The following is an 18,049-nucleotide window of genomic DNA, read 5'->3' on the forward strand; positions in this document are numbered from 1 at the left end:
CAGCCCCTTTGTTCTCACCCGTGTCTGTTTCCCGTGGGCTTCCTGTTCCTGTGTCAGGTGTTCCCCGTGGGTCTCCCGTGTCTGCTGTTCCCCGTTGGCCTCCTGTTCCTTCGGTCTCCTGTTTGTTCCTTCGTTTTTGTCCTGGTGTGGTCTTGTTCCCGTCTGTCGCGCCTGTTCCCATTCCTGTTGTGGTGTCTGTCTTGGTTCCTGTTCCCCTGTCTTTTGCGTGGTCTGTGGTCCCTTCTTGTTTTCCTCATCCTGTTCCTCCGGTCATCTCTCATTCGGCGTCATGTTGTGTTGTGCCTCCTCGTTCTCCCTCCGTGTTTCGTCCTCATTCTGTCACGATTGGCCCCTCCCAGTCCTCTCCGTGTGTTCCTGTTTTGGTTCCTCCTGTCCGCGTGTTCTTTGTTTTGGTTTTTTAGTCCAGCCCCCTTGTTTCGTGACTCCACCCCTGATTGCTTCCACCTGTGTTCCCGCCTGTCCCTCATGTATTTAAAGCCTGTGTTTTTGCCCTGTCTGGTCGCTGGTCTTTGTACTGTTTGAACTGTTTGATCGTGTTTCTTAGATGTTCTGATTGTTTGTTTGGTGTTTGATTCAGTGTGCATCCCCCCCCCCCCCCCCACGTTCTATCCGTGTTGGCTCTATGACCCTGGCCGGTTTAGACTATGACCCTGGATTTGTCCTGAATAAACGTCGCTTATCACTGAATATGTGTCCGCCTCCTCGCTCCCGGCGCTTCTACACCAAAGCCTTGATTATTCGCATTTGAGATATTTTGAACGTCATTTTCAAACAACATCACACAAAAAAAAATCTGTTTTTATTTATTTATTTACTGCTAATCTGCTCTCTGACCGTTTTGAGCCGCTGAACTGTGGCATTAATCGTGTTTTGCGAATTCTGCAATAGATTTGGAACTACTGGTTCAAATACTGACTTTAAAAGGTGGTGTGGATCTATTCCTGATGGTCTACTTTGCTTACTTAAAGGTAATTACAAGATTTCAGATGCCTTTTCTTTAATAACATTATTTCTTTAAATGGGGTTAATATAGTAGATAAGAAGTGTAACAGTGATTTTATTAGGAAGCTCTTATCTCATAAATCTACTCCTTTAGTAATCTTCAAGTGGTCAGCTCAACAAAGGACAAGCAGTCGTTTCATTTGGACTCAAATTTGGACTCTTCCTTACAAATATAATATGTTCTCAGTAACAAAATAAAAGAGAGGCTCTATAAATTTAGCATAGGTGCCTGGCTAAAGCTGTTTTCAGTACATTTTATGATGTAAGTGATGCTTGTGTTTTTTGTAAATGAGCTACTGAATCCACTGAACACTTTTTTTTTATTGTGTATTTTCCTTACACACACACACACACACACACACACACACACACATTTTCTAAGCCGCTTCTTCCTCAGGGTGCCTATCCCAGCGGTCACTGGACAGGTCGCCAGTCCATCGCAGGGCAGACAGACAAACACATTCACACACACACTCGCAACTTGGGGTGATGGAGCGTGTCCAGCTGGCCTGACTGCATGTCTTTGGACTGTGGGAGGAAACCGGAGAACCTAAAGAAACATTTATAATACATTTCATTACAATTTTAGGAAAATATTATACACACAAAATCAAATTTGCTAAAAATATACCAAACATTCGTTTATTCACATCTGAACACTTATATACACACCTCGGTAAACTTTCGACAGATGAAAATTAAGAAATGTCATAAATCCGTTGATACTTTGAAGCTTATCAATTTTATTTGAATCCCACCATACACACACACACACACACACACACACACACACACACACACATATATATATATATATATATATATATATACACATATAAATGTATATATAATATATAAAATATTGTTGCTGTCAGAAGAAAACCTTGTATCTCCATTTTTGGCATTTTTCAGTTTTTCACATAATTTGAAAGTATGTTTCTCTTTACATTGTTTGTAAATTTTATGATGAGTTGCCTAAAAGAAATGACCCAAAATGACATAGGGAAAAATTCTGGTTCCATTGACTTACACACACACACACACACACACACACACACACACACACACACACACACACACACACACACACACACACACATATACACACACACACACACACACTTTCTAAGCCGCTTCTCCCTCAGTGTTTTATATATTTATATATATATATATATATATATATATATATATATATATACATATATATATATATATATATTTTTTTTTTTAGTTTATTATAATTTTGTTGGGTATATGAATCGTGGAATTGACCTATTGCTGTTTTGTTTACATTTGATGAACTGTATTAAGTGCGCACAAATCAAATCAAATCACATTCAAATAAATAAATTAATAAATAAATAATCGCGTTTTCTCGGCTGTTCCGGGATCAGCGCTGCAGATGACAACATCCGGGTGATGTGAGAGAGCGGGAGGTTCAGGAAGACGTGTCGGCGGACATTCTCGGGGCTGCGGCTTAAAACAGGTCGCTTCACTCACACGGCGGTGTTCATTCCCGGCGCTGAAGTCCGGCGCTGTGAGTTAAGCTCGCCGGTCAGCTCCGCGCTCGTCGCTGCTGCGGGCGCTGCGGGTTTGTAGCGGAGCTCAGTCTGAGCTCCACACCGAGTCCAGCAGAGAAGCGACACCGGCCGGTCAGAGGACGAAGCCCAGGGCTCCGCTGTCCGCGCCGCGGGAGGAGGACGCGCTTTACTGTACGTCCTTTTCGTAGCTCAGTAGTTCTGCGTTGTTGTCAGTGCAGGACGCTTGTCTAAAATAGCCGTTAGATTTGGAGCAGCCAGAACCTCGTATCTCCATTTTTGTCGATTTTCAGTTTTTGGCCTGATTTGAAAACGCGCGTGGGCCTTTATATTGTGTGTAAATCCCATGAAGGATGGAGCAACATAAACAGCCAAAAACGACTTGGAAATAATTCTGGTTCCATTGACTTACATTGAAAGTAATGGAAGTTTTTTCCTTCTCCTGTAAAGTTACCATTTTGGAGATATGAGGTTTTGCAGCGAAAAGTGAAGTACTTCTAACGACTCAGGTAAAGGTGATCAAATCTAACCTGTTTTACTCGGGCTGCTTCTTTCGGAGTTTGTGGGTAACTAAACTGGCTGAGATGTAAATAAAGTCATTCAGAGAGATTTGATTTGAAACGACCCGCTTACCGGGTTGGAACTGTTCACAGTGGTGGTGATAGGAACCAGACGTCCGGATCCTCTGAAACAGCTATATATGTACAGTGTTGTGAGGTAAATAGGCCCCGAAGAATTCCCAGATTTACCACCGTGTTACTGTGATCAGCATCAAAATCAGAAAATCAGAGTCATGTTGGATAACGAATACACCTTTTCATCGTGGACATACGGACCCCTGGTCCGTATCACCGCCGCTCAAGTTTCTCTACAGTGGATCTCACCTCAAATGTCTCTGAATGGTGGTTAACACCTCTGCCTTCTACCCTGTAGACTGGGGTTCAATCCCCCACCTGGGCAAACACCCTACACTATACCAATCAGAGTCCTTGGGCAAGACTCCCAACACCACCTTGGCCTCCCTGTGTAAAGTGATCAGATTGTAAGTCGCTCTGGATAAGAGTGTCAGCCAAATGAATGACTTGTGTCTGATTGACTGAATTATACAGAGATTTTGGAAAAAATTGGTAGAATTTCCCTTTAGATTCAGATTCAGATTCCTTTATTGATCCCAGGGGGAAATTGCAGTTGTTACAGTTGCAGCCACTTATGGAAAAATAAACACTTTACTAATAATTTAAGACAATATAGAGAAATTTCCAGTATGTGAGTGAGTCTTAGAGAATGCCGGTGAAACGTTTCACAGTTATCACCAACAAAACTCGAAGGGAAGCACCAAAGCCCTTCAGTAATAAGTGTAAATGGCTGAGTACTCGGTATAACTGAAAGAATTGAAGTTGATCTGCCAGTAAGAAGGATGGGTGCGCTGGCAGCAGTGTGGCGTTCACTCTGAGGAAAGCTTTAAATGTTTTTTTAGACGTATATTAAACAGCAGATGCACAACGTGCTGCTGAATATCTGCATGTTATGAAATAACTAGTGTTTCTGTACAACAGTCATTTTAGACTTTCATATTATAGGAGAGGCGAGAGACGGAGGCTGACGTGGAGTATCTGTAGGTGAACTCTGTGTTCTCATACACTCGCTGGCCACTTTATTAGGTACACCTGTTCAGTTGCTTAACACAAACAGCTGATCAGCCAATCACACGGCCGCAGCTCACTGCATTCAGGCGTGTAGAGGTGGTCAAGACAACTTGCTGAAGTGCAGACCGAGCATCAGAACGGGGAAGAAAGGGGATTTAAGGGGCTTTGAACGTGGCGTGGTTGTTGGTGACAGACGGGCTGGTCTGAGTATTTCAGAAACTGCTGATCTGCTGGGATTTTCACCCTCAACCATCTCTAGGGTTTACAGAGAACGGTCCGAAAAAGAGGAAATGTCCAGTGAGCGGTCAGTTGTGTGGACGAAAATGCCTTGTTGATGTGAGAGGTCAGAGGAGAACGGGCAGACTGGTTCCAGATGATAGAAAGACAACAGGAACTCAAATAATCAACCAGAATCTCTGAGGAACGTTTCCAACACCTTGTTGAAAGTCTGGCATGAAGAATTAAGACAGTTCTAAAGGCAAAAGGGGGTCCAAGCTTTTACTAGCAAGGGGTACCTAATAAAGTGACCGGTGAGTGTACATCTTCTGGGTGTAATGGATGGAGGGACAGGAGTAACTTGGGGAAAGTAGCTGTCTCTGTATTGCTGAGCTACCAAAAATGTGAAATTAATATTTATTTTTAAACAAAAGTAAAATGCAGAATGGTGGCACCCAGTGGTCAGCGGGAGTACCACAGATTAAACAGGTGATGTTGATGATGAGCAGATTATTTGTTTTAAAGATGGTTAAGGTTTTAAGTTAAAACCTCTGTCAGTAAAACTTTTAAAGATGTGATAACAGCGTGTATAAATGGTGAAGCTCTGCTGTATGTGCAGCTCTTACTCTTTGATACGAATAAATAAACTAGCTAGGATGTAAATATTCTGACCAGTGGGAAGTCATGCGTCCTCCCTGCTGTTGTATTGTGGGCAGTTATGAGTTTGTTTAAAAAAAAAAAAAAAAGTTTACTTAAGAATTGAAGAAATTTCTCAGACTCGGCAGTGCAGGCCGTTTTCTGGAAACCTGGTGTTTTCTTCACTTAAACCAGGAAATAATCAACAGAAAGATTTTTGGAGCGTTATAAAACTCAGAAAAGTTCAGTTGAATTAAATCTTGAACATTTTTTTCAATTGAATATTAAAATGTAACCGTATTTGTGACGCTGAGCAGATTAAAGCCTTTGGGGATTTTTTTTATTTTTTATTCTTTTGTTGCCGTTAAAATCCGCCTTAAAGGTTCTTTCTTACGTCTGTGGAAGTTTTAAACGTTCATTTTTAAAGGTGATATTTTTGTGTAGTTTTGCGTGGCATGCGCTCTGTTTTTCACAGGTGGGGAAGAGTAAGACTCACCCTGCCGCTCATCTGCGGCTGCCGTTACCTTTTTTTTTTGTTGACATGCCCTCAATTCAGAAAGTTAGGTCTCTTTGAAAAACTGAGAGTTCCTCCACTAGCATTTACAAACTGTGGTGGCGCTGATGTGCACTCATCTCATAAATTTGATATTTCCGACTCTAAGGCAGCATCATCATTTCCAGTGAATGGAGCCCATAATCAGAGCATTTGAGTCCTAGTGCAAGTACTGTGATGTCCCTGTTGCTGAGGTAAAGAGGGTAGAGGAGCTAAAGGAAACTAAAGTAAGGGGCTGAGGCGAGGGATGCGCTGCCATGGGAGTTGTGGGCTGAAAACAATTTTTGATCTGCCCCACTACTACAACCCCAATTCCGATGAAGTTGGGACGTTGTGTAAAACATAAATAAAGACAGAATACGATGATTTGCAAATCCTTTTCAATCTATATTCATCTGAATACACTACAAAGACAAGATATTTAATGTTCAAACGTATAAACTTTATTGTTTTTTGCAAATATTCACTCATTTTGAATTTGATGCCTGCAACACGTTCCAGAGAAGTTGGGACAGGGGTGTGTTTACCACTGAGTTACATCACCTTTCCTTTTAACACTCAATAAGCGTTTGGGAACTGAGGACACTGATTGTTGAAGCTTTGTAGGTGGAATTCTTTCCCATTCCTGCTTGATGTCCAGCTTCAGCTGCTCAGCAGTCCGGGGGCTCCGCTGTCGTATTTTGTTCTTCATAATGTGCCACACATTTTCAATGGGAGACGGTCTGGACTGCAGACAGGCCAGTCTAGTACCCGCACTCTTTTACTACGAAGCCACGCTGCTGTAACACGTGCAGAATGTGGCTCGGCATCGTCTTGCTGAAATAAGCAGGACGTCCCTGAAAAAGACGCTGCTTGGATGGCAGCAGATGTTGCTCCAAAACCTGTATGTACCTTTCAGCATTAATGGTGCCTTCACAGATGTGCCAGTTACCCCTGCCATGGGCACTAACTCACCCCCCCACACCATCAGAGATGCCTACTTTTGAACTTTGCGCTGAAAACAATCCGGACAGTCCTTTTCCTCTTTGGCCCGGAGGACACGACGTCCATGATTTCCAGAAACAGTGTGAAATGTGGACGCGTCAGACCACAGGACACTTTTCCACTCCGCGTCAGTCCATCTCAGATGAGCTCGGCCCAGAGAAGCCGGCGGCGTTTCTGGGTGGTGTTGATATGTGGCTTCGCTTTGCATGGCAGAGTTTTAACTTGCACTTGTAGATGGAGCGACGAACTGAGTTCACTGACAGTGGTTTTCCGAAGTGTTCCTGAGCCCATGTGGGAATATCCGTTACAGAATGATGTGGGTTTTTAATGCCGTGCCACCTGAGGGGTCGAAGGTCACGGGCATTCAGTGTTGGTTTTCTGCCTTGCCACTTACCTGCAGAGATTTCTCCAGATTCTCTGAATCTTTTGATGATATTATGGACTGTAGATGATGAAATCCCTAAATTCCTGCAGTTGCACGTTGAGAAACGTTGTTCTTAAACTGTTGGACTATTTTCTCACGCAGTTCTTCACAAAGTGGTGAACTTCGCCCGTCCTTGCTTGTGAACGACTGAGCCTTTCAGGGATGCTCCCTTTATACCCAATCATGACCCTCACCTGCTTCCAATTAACCTGTTCACCTGTGGAATGTTCCAAACAGGTGGTTTTTGAGCATTCCTCAACTTTCCCAGTGTTTTGTTGCCCCTGTCCCAACTTCTTTGGAACGTGCTGCAGGCATCAAATTCAAAATGAGTGAATATTTGCAAAAAACAATAAAGTTTATCCATTTGAACATTAAATATCTTGTCTTTGTAGTGTATTCAGTTGAATATCGGTTGAAAAGGATTTGCAAATCATCGTATTCTGTTTTTATTTATGTTTTACACAACGTCCCAACTTCATTGGAATTGAGGTTGTACATTCAAACAATATTTATGTACACATCTGCCGATGCCATTACATAAGCATTTATAACATGTAGAAACTGGGACTAGATTCACTTTGATTAGTATTACAGAGAAATGTGCCTTTTTTTTCTTTTCTATATAATTACAAATGCAGTAAATAAAGTACAGGTGTTGTAGGGTCACCTGAATGTCCTGGTCCTCCAGACCACAGTACATACATCATCAAGTCTGCGTTTGAAATATTGACTCATTCTAAACTTCTGCCCAATGCTCATCAATCATTTTTTCTCAATTAGAGGAGTTTGAGCTAATTTTCTGTTAAGTGGGCCGATTTAAATGTACTTGGATTTTAAATTGGATATAAGGAATTAGGATTTCAGACGACGTCGGTTGAAGTAAATCTTTGTTCCCGGTGTACTTCACCGTATAAATATATTTCACGTTAAAATTGAACGAACGCATTCGAACCAGAGTGGGTGACAGTGGGGTTGCTTACAGAACCAACAGTGTTATGTTATATTTTGAAGTTTCTCAGTTTATCTGGGAACAGCACTGACCTGTCCAGGGTGTTTTTCGATCACGGAATCTGTTAAACAAATCCTGTCTTCAAAACGAAAAAGCCCCAGCTAATTGGATTGGAATATATAAATATAAATAAATATAAATATATATATATATATATATATATATATATATATATATATATATATATATATATATATATATATATATATATAAACCTGAGGCGCTATTTTAGATCATGCTTCAAAGTTTTAACTGTATTGCTCTGTCTGCCAAAGCTACTTCTTTTTGACTCATCATCTCGACGTGTTTGTTCGTTATTTTGGTTTAATGATGCTAAAAAAAAACTGCATGTAATTACATGGTCGCCTGACCCACGGGGGCTTTCCAGCAGGGGTGATGGCAAGACATTAAACAACTCGACGTTACGAGGCGATCATAAAAACAGCCTTTTGTTGTGTCCTTCGCAGACCTGTCATTAAACCTAAAAACAAAATGATCCACAATCACCAGCTCCTGCGCTCACAAGTTCAAGGCCTCTTTCTTCACAGCCGTTTTCTTCCCGACAGAAAGGATGCGGGAGCCTTGCGGCACAGCGGGACTCCGCAGTGTCGCTGTCCTCCTCGTCGGGCTTTGTTAATTTGTTAGAAATGCTTGTGCGCCGAGTTCGGAGGCTGCTGGAAGTTTAGCGCAGAGTCCAGCAGACTTTATTGCGCTGCCCAGTGCTGGGGTATTAAAGAGTCCCTTCTTTTTTTACTGCCCTGCTAATGAAATACAAGGTGATGACAAATTCAGAGAGCCCAGCTGGGCCACACATTTTCAACTCTTAATTTTCTGATTATGGCCCCTGTCACTTTAGAACCTGCATAAAGACATCATTCTTATAGTCCTGCTCCCCCAGCTCCTCTCTCGTGGTGGGTAATGACCTGTTGAAGCTAGCTGTGCTGTCACTGAATGACCTTTTTGAGAATCCATAACCCCCCCACCAATCATGCTCACACGTCTGAAAGCGAGGTCAGACCACACCGTGCGGTGTTCCACTCGAGAAACGGGGCAATGATTTAAACTTCCCGTTATGGCTCGGGTCTTGGCTCAGATTGCGAGCTTGAACGCTAATCTGAGTTTATTTGTGCTCCTACAGACATTAAGCCATGACTGCTCTCCCGGAGCATCAGGTGTCCTTCTGGATGGACAAAGCAGTGAAGTGGGGCCAGGCTACATCGCACTCTGTTCAGCTGGACACAACCAGGCACATGGACTCTCTGAAGAGCTTCCTTCAGCAGCTCCTACGGACACTGCAGCCGATGGTAGTGCCATAAAGCCGTAATGCATTACCTACACGATTAACAATGAAGGTGCCAAAAAAAAAAAGTGGGGTGATGCCAAAGAAAGAAGTTTTCAATGAATGGTACTTTAAAGAACCATTTTAGTAAATGGAATCAGAAGCCCCACCTCCGTTTTATGGTTCTGTGCCTGTTAAAGGGAAATTTACGGAATTTACGCATAATCCAGTTGTTGAGATGTAAACAAAATCATTGAGTTGGGTGAAGCTAAATGGTGCGTGCGGTTGAGCGGATGTAGGTATTAAACGCTTTGGGCATCTGGTTCCTATCGCCACTCTGCAAGTTTTCCCAGAACGAATAACTTTTTTAACAGCAATGTAATTAAACCGGACTATTATAAATAGAATCGCTGGAATTCCCATTTACAGATTCTTCCTAGGACTATACATCCAAACCGAGAAACATTTAGGAATCTTTTTTTTTTGGTTGGTTTGGGCAATTTTGTGCCAGAATGTCTGAAAAGTGGAAGTCTTCTCACTGCCAAACCTCTTGGGGCAGGTCTTGGAGCAATTAGCGATTTATTCTTGTTAGGAGTTTTTGGATTGCTTGTACTGTTTTAACTGCTACAGTGATTTCAAGAAGGGAGGTTTGCTGATATGAAAATCATGTTGAATCAGCAGATAGTTTTTATTAGATTGTTATTTATTTATTTAGTTGTATTTATTTTATTCTAGAAAAGTTGAATCTTTTTAAATCTGATTGAATTATTTATTTATTAAGTTAGACTCAGCATATTGATGAAAATCGTCTGTCTATCAAGTTGGTTTCTTAGATTTATCTGAACTTGCACAAATGCTAAGGTGAAATGAACAACTGTATAATATTCTTGTGTTTTTGAGTAAACAAAGACTGACTGTATGGTGAGGTGTAGTAGAATTCTCCCATCAGTCTTCAGCATTGAGCTTACGATATGCTCCTTCAGCCGAGAGGCTCAAGCGGACTGTGACTGCACTCTGGAGACCGTGGCCCTAACAGAAGCCTCTCTGTGCTGGCCCACGCAGGCCACTGGCAAGGCCACAGTGTTGAGTTAGTGGGCTAATAGCCACCGAGGGACTGGCAGCGTTAACCTAATGTATCCCTGCATCAAGTGTTTGGATCAGAATTTGGACGAGAAAGCAAAGGAAGGGGGGGTGGGTCGTAGGTCTCTCTGAAGGTCCAGTGTTCAGAAAAAGTCCTGCCTCACACAGTCCATGTTCACCTTGAAAGGAGCTCTTTCTTTGGCCTGTAGCAGCTTAGCACCCCAGGAGCTCTCTCCGCTGTATACGTCCGTGTTGCCTCAGCGCCTGCCGCCTTGGGAAGGGAAACAAGTTTGCCGTTGTCAGGCTTTCTAATTTCACCCGTTACAATGACAGCCCTGCCAAGATGCAGTTATACGGTTATAATCCCCCCCCACCCCTCCGTTTTCATCACTCAGCATGGGTCAGCCCAACGTGACCGGGTTTGGGATCTGTTAATTGGGCAGAGAGCCTCTTCCCGGCACAGGCTTGTAAAGACGGAGACCGAATCGACTGTTCCTCAGCTGTGCCGCTTTTGATGAATTAAAGACGTTCTTGTAGCTCTTGCCTGAGGAAGAGAAAACTTATATATTCCATTTTCTATCAGTTTCCTCATTTGCATTCCATGAGGGCCGGGGGACTATGGCAGTTTAGTTTTTCCCTGCTGTGGAGAAGGAAGGTCCGCAAGCATCCCCCCCCCCCCCCAGCTCTCCACTGCACGCCCCCCCCAGCTTCAGCTCAGTGGGTGCTTGTTGGCCGAGGGCCTGCGTCAATGAGCCTGGAGCAGACCATGAGAGTCATGTGTACTGTATGTGTGTGTTTCATGTTTGCCGATTTGCTAATGTGCTTACGCGACACCCCACCCCCCACACCCCCCCCGTAATAAGATTTGTGTGGGCTACATGTACTGTAGGGATTATGTCAACAGTTTGGCATGTATACACATTTATTTATAATTCATCCAAAACTAATTGCAACTATAATAATTATCTGACTAACCTTGGTTTACTGGAGTTTTGGAAGATGTTTCTGGCATCATAACCTTTCCATCACCTAATTTTTTTATGGGCTGTATGGTTGGGCAGTACTACAGTGTTTATCATTGCTGTGATAAATTACATTACAGTTGCAAAATACTCCTCGGAGCGTATCGCTGATGTCATTAGTACTTGACTGATTGCTTGTTTCATTGTAAAGAGGGCATAATTCGTCCTGTTTAACTAGATTTAATGCAGTGTAGTCTGTTGGTCATTCAGTGAAAATCATTGGATTCATAATTTCTGATAGAATTTCTTTATATCGCTTCTGTCAGAACAAAACCTTGGATCTCCATCCTTGTATATCGATTTTCAGTTTTTGACATCATTTGAAATTTCATGAAGAATGGACCAAAATAAATGGCTCAGCATTACTTGGAAACATGTCTGGTTCCACTGATTTACATTAAAAGTTATCAGTTTGGAGATACGAGGTTTTGTTCCAACAGCAGTGATGTGCAGTAGGGATGCACAGTGATATTGGAATCACATCGGTATCCACAGATATTTGCTTATAATGAAAAATGTTTGCATCAGAAAGGTTAGAAAATGTTAGATTTGTCTAAAATGCGGATCCAAGTAAATTTAGTCCCAGTTTCTGCGTCTTGTTTGTGTGTATTGGTCTATAGATATGTACTTGAAAGATATTGGATATTGGGGCAGTCGTGGGCTGGAGGTTAGGGATCCAGCCTCGTGACTGGAAGGTTGCCGGTTCGATCCCCAGGGCTGACAGTCCATGACTGAGGTGTCCTTGAGCAAGACTCCTAACCCCCAACTGCTCCCCGGGCGCCGTGGATAGGGCCGCTCACCGCTCCGGGCAAGTGTGCTCACTGCCCCCTAGTGTGTGTGTGTTCACTAGTGTGTATGTGGTGTTTCACTTCACGGATGGGTTAAATGCGGAGGTGGAATTTCCCCGTTTGTGGGATTTAAAAATTATCACTTAACTTATTAGTGTCAGCTCCAATTTTCATGTTGGCTCTGACCTAAAATGTGGCACAATCAGTGTTTTTTTTTTTTTTTTTTTTTTGTCTGTACCAAATTATCAAACCCGTTAAAAATGAAATGTTGTGATGCTTGTCATGTATTTGTGGAAATATCTTAGTGTGGTCATGTCCTCGACCTGTCGCCCCCCCTATACTTACAGACTGATTAAACACTGTGAAGTAACTAAAGACATCACTGGTACCCGGTATGTTCTCAAAAGTGCTGGGTGTGATTTTAGAAGAAGGGAAAAAAGTGTAATCCTGTAACTGATCTATTTTCATTTGAATAATAAAATCAGTGGTTTTGTGGAGGAGTATATGATTGGAATTAGATTGCAGTATCAGAATCAACAGTTTTATGCTCTTAAAACACTGGCCAATGTATTGTTTGATTGTTTTATGAAGTAAATTATAATTTGGCCAATAAATTTTGTGAAGTATATAATGTGAGACAGTGCCATATACATTTGCATATAAGTTATAAGACTCAATGTTCCAAATAAGAGGCCAGTTGCCTCTTTCTTTTGATGTGGCACTTTTGATTCATTGATTTCTATTTGATTCATGTTATTTAAATTGGCAACATATTTTTCATGTAATGATTCAAATGCTAGTTTAGCCCATTAAAAAGCAAATGTTATTTATATTGTGGCTTTGTTAATAGGAAGTTGTGAAAGCGTGCTTGTGTTTTTATGCGCTCATTTATCTCACACGGTGTGATGCTTCAGGTTAAAAACAAAGGCTTATAAAAATGGGCCAAACATTGTCCAATTTGGCTGTAATGAAGTTGGAATCAACAGAAAAACTGACCTCTAATTTTGGGGACGTTGCCTGTGCATTTCTTCCTGTGGGGTAGGAGTGTGTTTGAGTACTTTTGACATGATGGTCCGCTTGTAGATGCCCATCTTAAATGAACTGATTATTAGAAAGTAGATCATTTTAAAGTTTTTAAAGTTGGTATTGCAAACAAAAAATCCGTGTAATCTTCTGATTGCCAGGCATTCGGTGCTTTTCTACCCACGACCATTTTATAAGTTGATGTTAATAAAGCTAAACATTCTTTTGAGGTTTTATCATTCGGTTCACACACACACACATCAGTCAGCATCACACGGTGTGTGTGTGTGTGTGTGTGTGTGTATATGCATAAGGTGTGATTAAAAAAGAGGCCCCTTCCTTTGAATGGGTTCCAATATACAGTAAATTAGCAGCACACATCTTGAACTCATGCAGAAAGCTGCGATCCTCGAGATTCCTCAGTGTTAGTGAGCTGGTTTTCATTAATTACGTAACTGTCTTTAAAGAAGTGATCAGTGACTCTATCCGTCTGGCTGCGTGGGAATAGTTTTATAAAGCCTATCAAAAGCCCTTTGTTGGCTCTAGCAATCCTGACGGGAAATTAGGATTAATTGTTCTTATTAGTAGTTGGTATGTGTCTTATTCAGCTAAAACTGAAAATAACACGCATCTCTGTAATTTATCAGATATATGGCTTTGTTACTTTGTCTGATTTCCCGGAAAAAATACAATAAATCAACATCAGAAGCCGGTCACGGTGATGTAAGTGCGCGAATGGACGTCTGTGTGGAAGTGAGCGGATTAGTCTTGCCATTGTCACCATGTTGTTGTTACTGTTGCATGGGTTCATAAGATGTGTCTGTGTTTCAGAGCTCTACCACGGAGGCCATGAAGAGCCTTCCCTTTGTGGGCCAGTTCCTGGGAAGACTTTGCTGGAACCCATATGTTACTGCGGATGGTAAATTTACGACTCTCCTACTTGCTAGGGGTGTGTTTCCCATTTGGGACGAAGAAATGGGTCTGCAGGGGTTGGGTATTTACACTCATTTTCCAATGAGCCCTGTAGCAGCCTGCTGGGCATTTCTTCCCATTTTTACTCTCTTTTTCATTCTCTCTCTCTCTCTTTGAGTCTCTCGCTCTCTCTCGCTCTATTTCTCTTTCATCCAACATCCATACATTTTCCTCCATTTATGTCCATTATCACTCTGAACACATGAACTTGGTATTTAAGCCGTAACGTTTGTGTGAAGAGCAAGACACGTTTGCAGCTTTTTAACGCATCTTTTTTGTCATTCAGGAGAAAGCCAGAGGCTTCTGCTACAGTGTGTGGGGTGTTTGTATAGTGCGGAGCCAAAAAATGCAGTGGAGCGCCGGGCCAACGACTGGATACGGGTACAGTTCTCTAGTCTTAAGTAACTAATCACATTAGGGCCAAACTGATATAACATTGACCAACATTGAGATCGTGTGAATCTCTTGTTCCAGCCAACAAAGCACTGGTAAATAGTGGCTTATATCGTAACCATTAATGTGAAGAAAGATGTTCAGCGTCTGACACTTTCTCACCAGTCTTTTTAGAGACTCTTGAAGTGTCAAGCATCATCTGCTCAGCCAGTAAAGCCCTGTTTAGTCAAAGCCAGTTTTATTGTCATTCTTTCTCCCTGCTGACATTAAGTACCGAACGAAAGATAGCTCCTCCAGGACACGATGCTACTGATAACTTTAGACAGCAGCTGACGAGCAAAGTAATTAATACACTAAAAACGGGCAATAAACTATAGAAAACACTACAGCAAACTATACCACACAATATACAAGCCATACAGCCAATGAGCACAGGGCAGTGGATGTTAGGCAGTTGATAGTGGATGATATGCTGGGGGGATTCCTGTTGTCCGTGTGTTCTTACCAGTGCACGCTGATAACTCCTGTAAAGTGGTTGGGTTTAGTACAACCAGTGGTTTTCAGTACATAAATGATTTTTTTAGAGAATAAAACACACCCGATTGTCCATTACTGTTTCCAAACCAAATTTACACACACACAAATAAGATTAGGGGGCAAAAGGACTAAAGGCAAAAACAACAGGCTTTTTAAAGTTCACACAGATGGTTGACCATAAGCAGTATGGAACCTTTCACCTATGCCAGATTGATTGATTTATTTATTATTTTTTTTAATCTAATAAAACATTGGGCTAATTAAAGCAGGTCTTTTAACGTAAACTCCTAATTTGCCAGATGTTTTTTGACCTATACAAAAGGAAGTGGAGATGGAGGGATGTGTGGATGCTCTGTGAGGGGCTGTGCTGTGGTGTTTACAGTATTTATTTGCTTAGCTGACGCTCTTGTGCCACAGTAGGTAGAATGCAGCATGTGGGGGGAAAAAGGCCTGCGGCATTACGGAGCGAATGGGTAAAGGCACGGGATTAGCTGCGTGTCTGGAAATTCTAAATGTCTGTCTTGGTAGAATCGTACATGCAGAGGGTTGTTTTGGTCGTTAGACTCGGGACCTCATGTATTTGAGCAAGAGAGGACTGAACAGACACTGTCCTGCTGATCTTGGTGCCTTTGTGGTGACTGGTCATGTTTATTTTCTCCTTCTGCTTTAGAGTTGTCAGTAAGATCACAATCTTACAAGATCTCACAACAACACAATACAGTAAGAAACATATTCAAAACCTATTAAACACAGAACAATAGAAAATATATAAGGGTATAGAAACTTTCCGTACAAGGTAAAGAACTTTCTGTAGATGGAGCAGTGCAGTAGATTTTGCTAACAGCCAATAAATAAATTCACAGAGCAAAGTGCAAACAACAGTGGTTATAAAAGTGACTGATGTGCCATAGAATTATTAATATGTACATGTAAAAAATATAGTTCTGTAAAGTGAATATGTGAATATATGAATGCCACACCATGAGTAAATGTACTTGAGTGTAAAAGAGGTTGAGGAAGTGTAATTGTGAATAAATAATTAAGTAATTAAGCGGTTGAGTAGTTGAATAATGTCCATCTAGCGTAGTCAGATTCTGCAAGTTTTGTCTCAAATTGTGATCAACGGTCAACCGATTTAATATTTTTTGTTCAATCTATGTTGCAAATGCATGACATACTATGAAGGAAAACAAGTATTCAGGCACTTTTTGTTGTATAACATGCATCCGGTGCATATGTAAACTTCAAAGTTACACACAAATGTCTTTTGACTGTAATTATCAATTTGAACAGAAGCAACAGAAGTGAACAAAGGTATTTTTGCAAAAACTATATATAGAGAGGGAGAAAGAACCCATGAGTGAATAATATTAGTACTTTTTTTGCAAAGCTGGTCATTGGCTTACTTTCCCGTTTCCAATGTAATGAGCTTTTTTTTTACGAACTGTTTTGAGTTCTCCAAAGTTTTGAGTTCCTCAGACCGACTTTTAATTTCAAAATCCTCCATAAACTTTCAGTGGACTCAAGTCAGGAGATGGACTAGGCCAGGGGTTGCAGGGTACAGCTCTGGAGCTGCATGCAGCCCTTTTACTGGCCTGTTGCAGCTCCACAACACAGTTGGATTTTTAGGTAAAAATAAAATCATCCTCCTAGCAGTAACGTTCAGCTTTGCTCATCGTTCTAAACAATCAATACATGGTCTTAAACGTTAGATAACATTTGGAGAACGCTGCCTGTTCCACCATTTAAGGTGGAATGGAAACATTCAGACAAGATGCTGACTTCAGCCTCACAAAAAGCCAAATGAATGACTCTTCATATTAGATAAGTGACCCTTATTAGTCCCACAAACAGGGAAATTTCACCTTCACCTTTTAGCCCATGCATGCAGTGAAATGCACTAGTCACGCACACTTGAGGGCAGTGAACACACTTGCCTGGAGCGGTGAGCAACCCTATTCACGGCGAATGGGGAGCAGTTGGGAGTTAGGTGCCTTGCTCAAAGGCTCAGGTGATCGAACTGGCGACCTTCCAGTCATAAGGCTGCTTCCCTAACTTCCAGCCACGACTGCCTCAACCCAACACTTGGGTTGCCGATCTTTGGGCGAGGCTATGTAAACTTCTTCACCTTCTTTTTTTTTTTTTACAAACCAGTCTTTGAGTTATGTTTGCTGTATATTTGGGGTTGTCTATCTTCCCTCCAGATTAGTTTTTCTTTTGGCCAGTCAGATAAAATTTTCCCTTAGTATACTGTGCTACATCACTCCATTCACTCCGCTTGTTTCCTTCAGCAACATGTAAAGTAAGTGCTGTAGAGAATCAGGCCCATATCACAATACTCCCATTATACTCCTATTATAGATGCAGTGTTCTTACATTTACATTTACAGTATTTAGCAGACGCTCTTATCCAGAGCGACTTACAAGAAGTGCTTTGTCTGTCTAGAGAAAGTATCTTTGCTAGTTACCAACAGCTTAGAGAAAAAGACGGTCCTGAGCTCAAATACTGCTAGAAACAAATATGTCACTGCAGACACCAAGAGAAAAAGAAACAGAGTTGAACACAGAACTCTGAGCCATTCAATGCAATACAATAACAATAAGATACAATAAACTACACTACAATACAGAGTGCAGTGCAATAAAATAAAATAGAATAGTATACGCAGTAGACATAATAGAAACCACTGGGAATGCACTATTATGTGTTTATTTAACCTATACTGTGTGATCTCAGTTTAATAAAAGGATTATAATCTGTTTATAACAGTGTAGTTAGTGCAGTGGTTAGTGTAGTGGGTAACACCTCTGCCTTCTACGCTGTAGACTGGGGTTCAATCCCTGACCAGGGCAAAACACCCTACACTACACCAATAAGAGTCCTTGGGCAAGACTCCTAACACCACCTTGGCCTCCCTGTGTAAAA

The 18,049-nt window shown here is 41.6% G+C and overlaps 1 protein-coding gene across 4 annotated transcripts in view; it reads left to right on the forward strand.

Annotated features, from left to right (window-relative positions):
* The first annotated feature begins 760 nt into the window (after positions 1-760).
* The window catches only part of fancc (FA complementation group C), a 39,191-nt gene continuing 21,902 nt past the window's right edge, over positions 761-18,049 (forward strand). For 2 of the 4 annotated variants that reach the window (XM_017714770.2, XM_017714773.2), the window contains exons 1-4: positions 2,450-2,735; positions 9,168-9,333; positions 14,053-14,140; positions 14,480-14,574. In XM_017714770.2, the coding sequence (XP_017570259.1) occupies positions 9,178-9,333; positions 14,053-14,140; positions 14,480-14,574 (339 nt within the window). In that variant the 5' untranslated portion in view covers positions 2,450-2,735; positions 9,168-9,177. Of the gene's footprint in view, positions 990-2,449; positions 2,736-9,167; positions 9,334-14,052; positions 14,141-14,479; positions 14,575-18,049 lie in introns of those variants that run through there. The other 2 variants (XM_017714771.2, XM_017714772.2) reach the window with 2 other exon arrangements.

The sequence above is a fragment of the Pygocentrus nattereri genome, chromosome 28, assembly GCF_015220715.1.
Source record: "Pygocentrus nattereri isolate fPygNat1 chromosome 28, fPygNat1.pri, whole genome shotgun sequence".
Classification (NCBI taxonomy): Eukaryota; Metazoa; Chordata; class Actinopteri; order Characiformes; family Serrasalmidae; genus Pygocentrus; species Pygocentrus nattereri.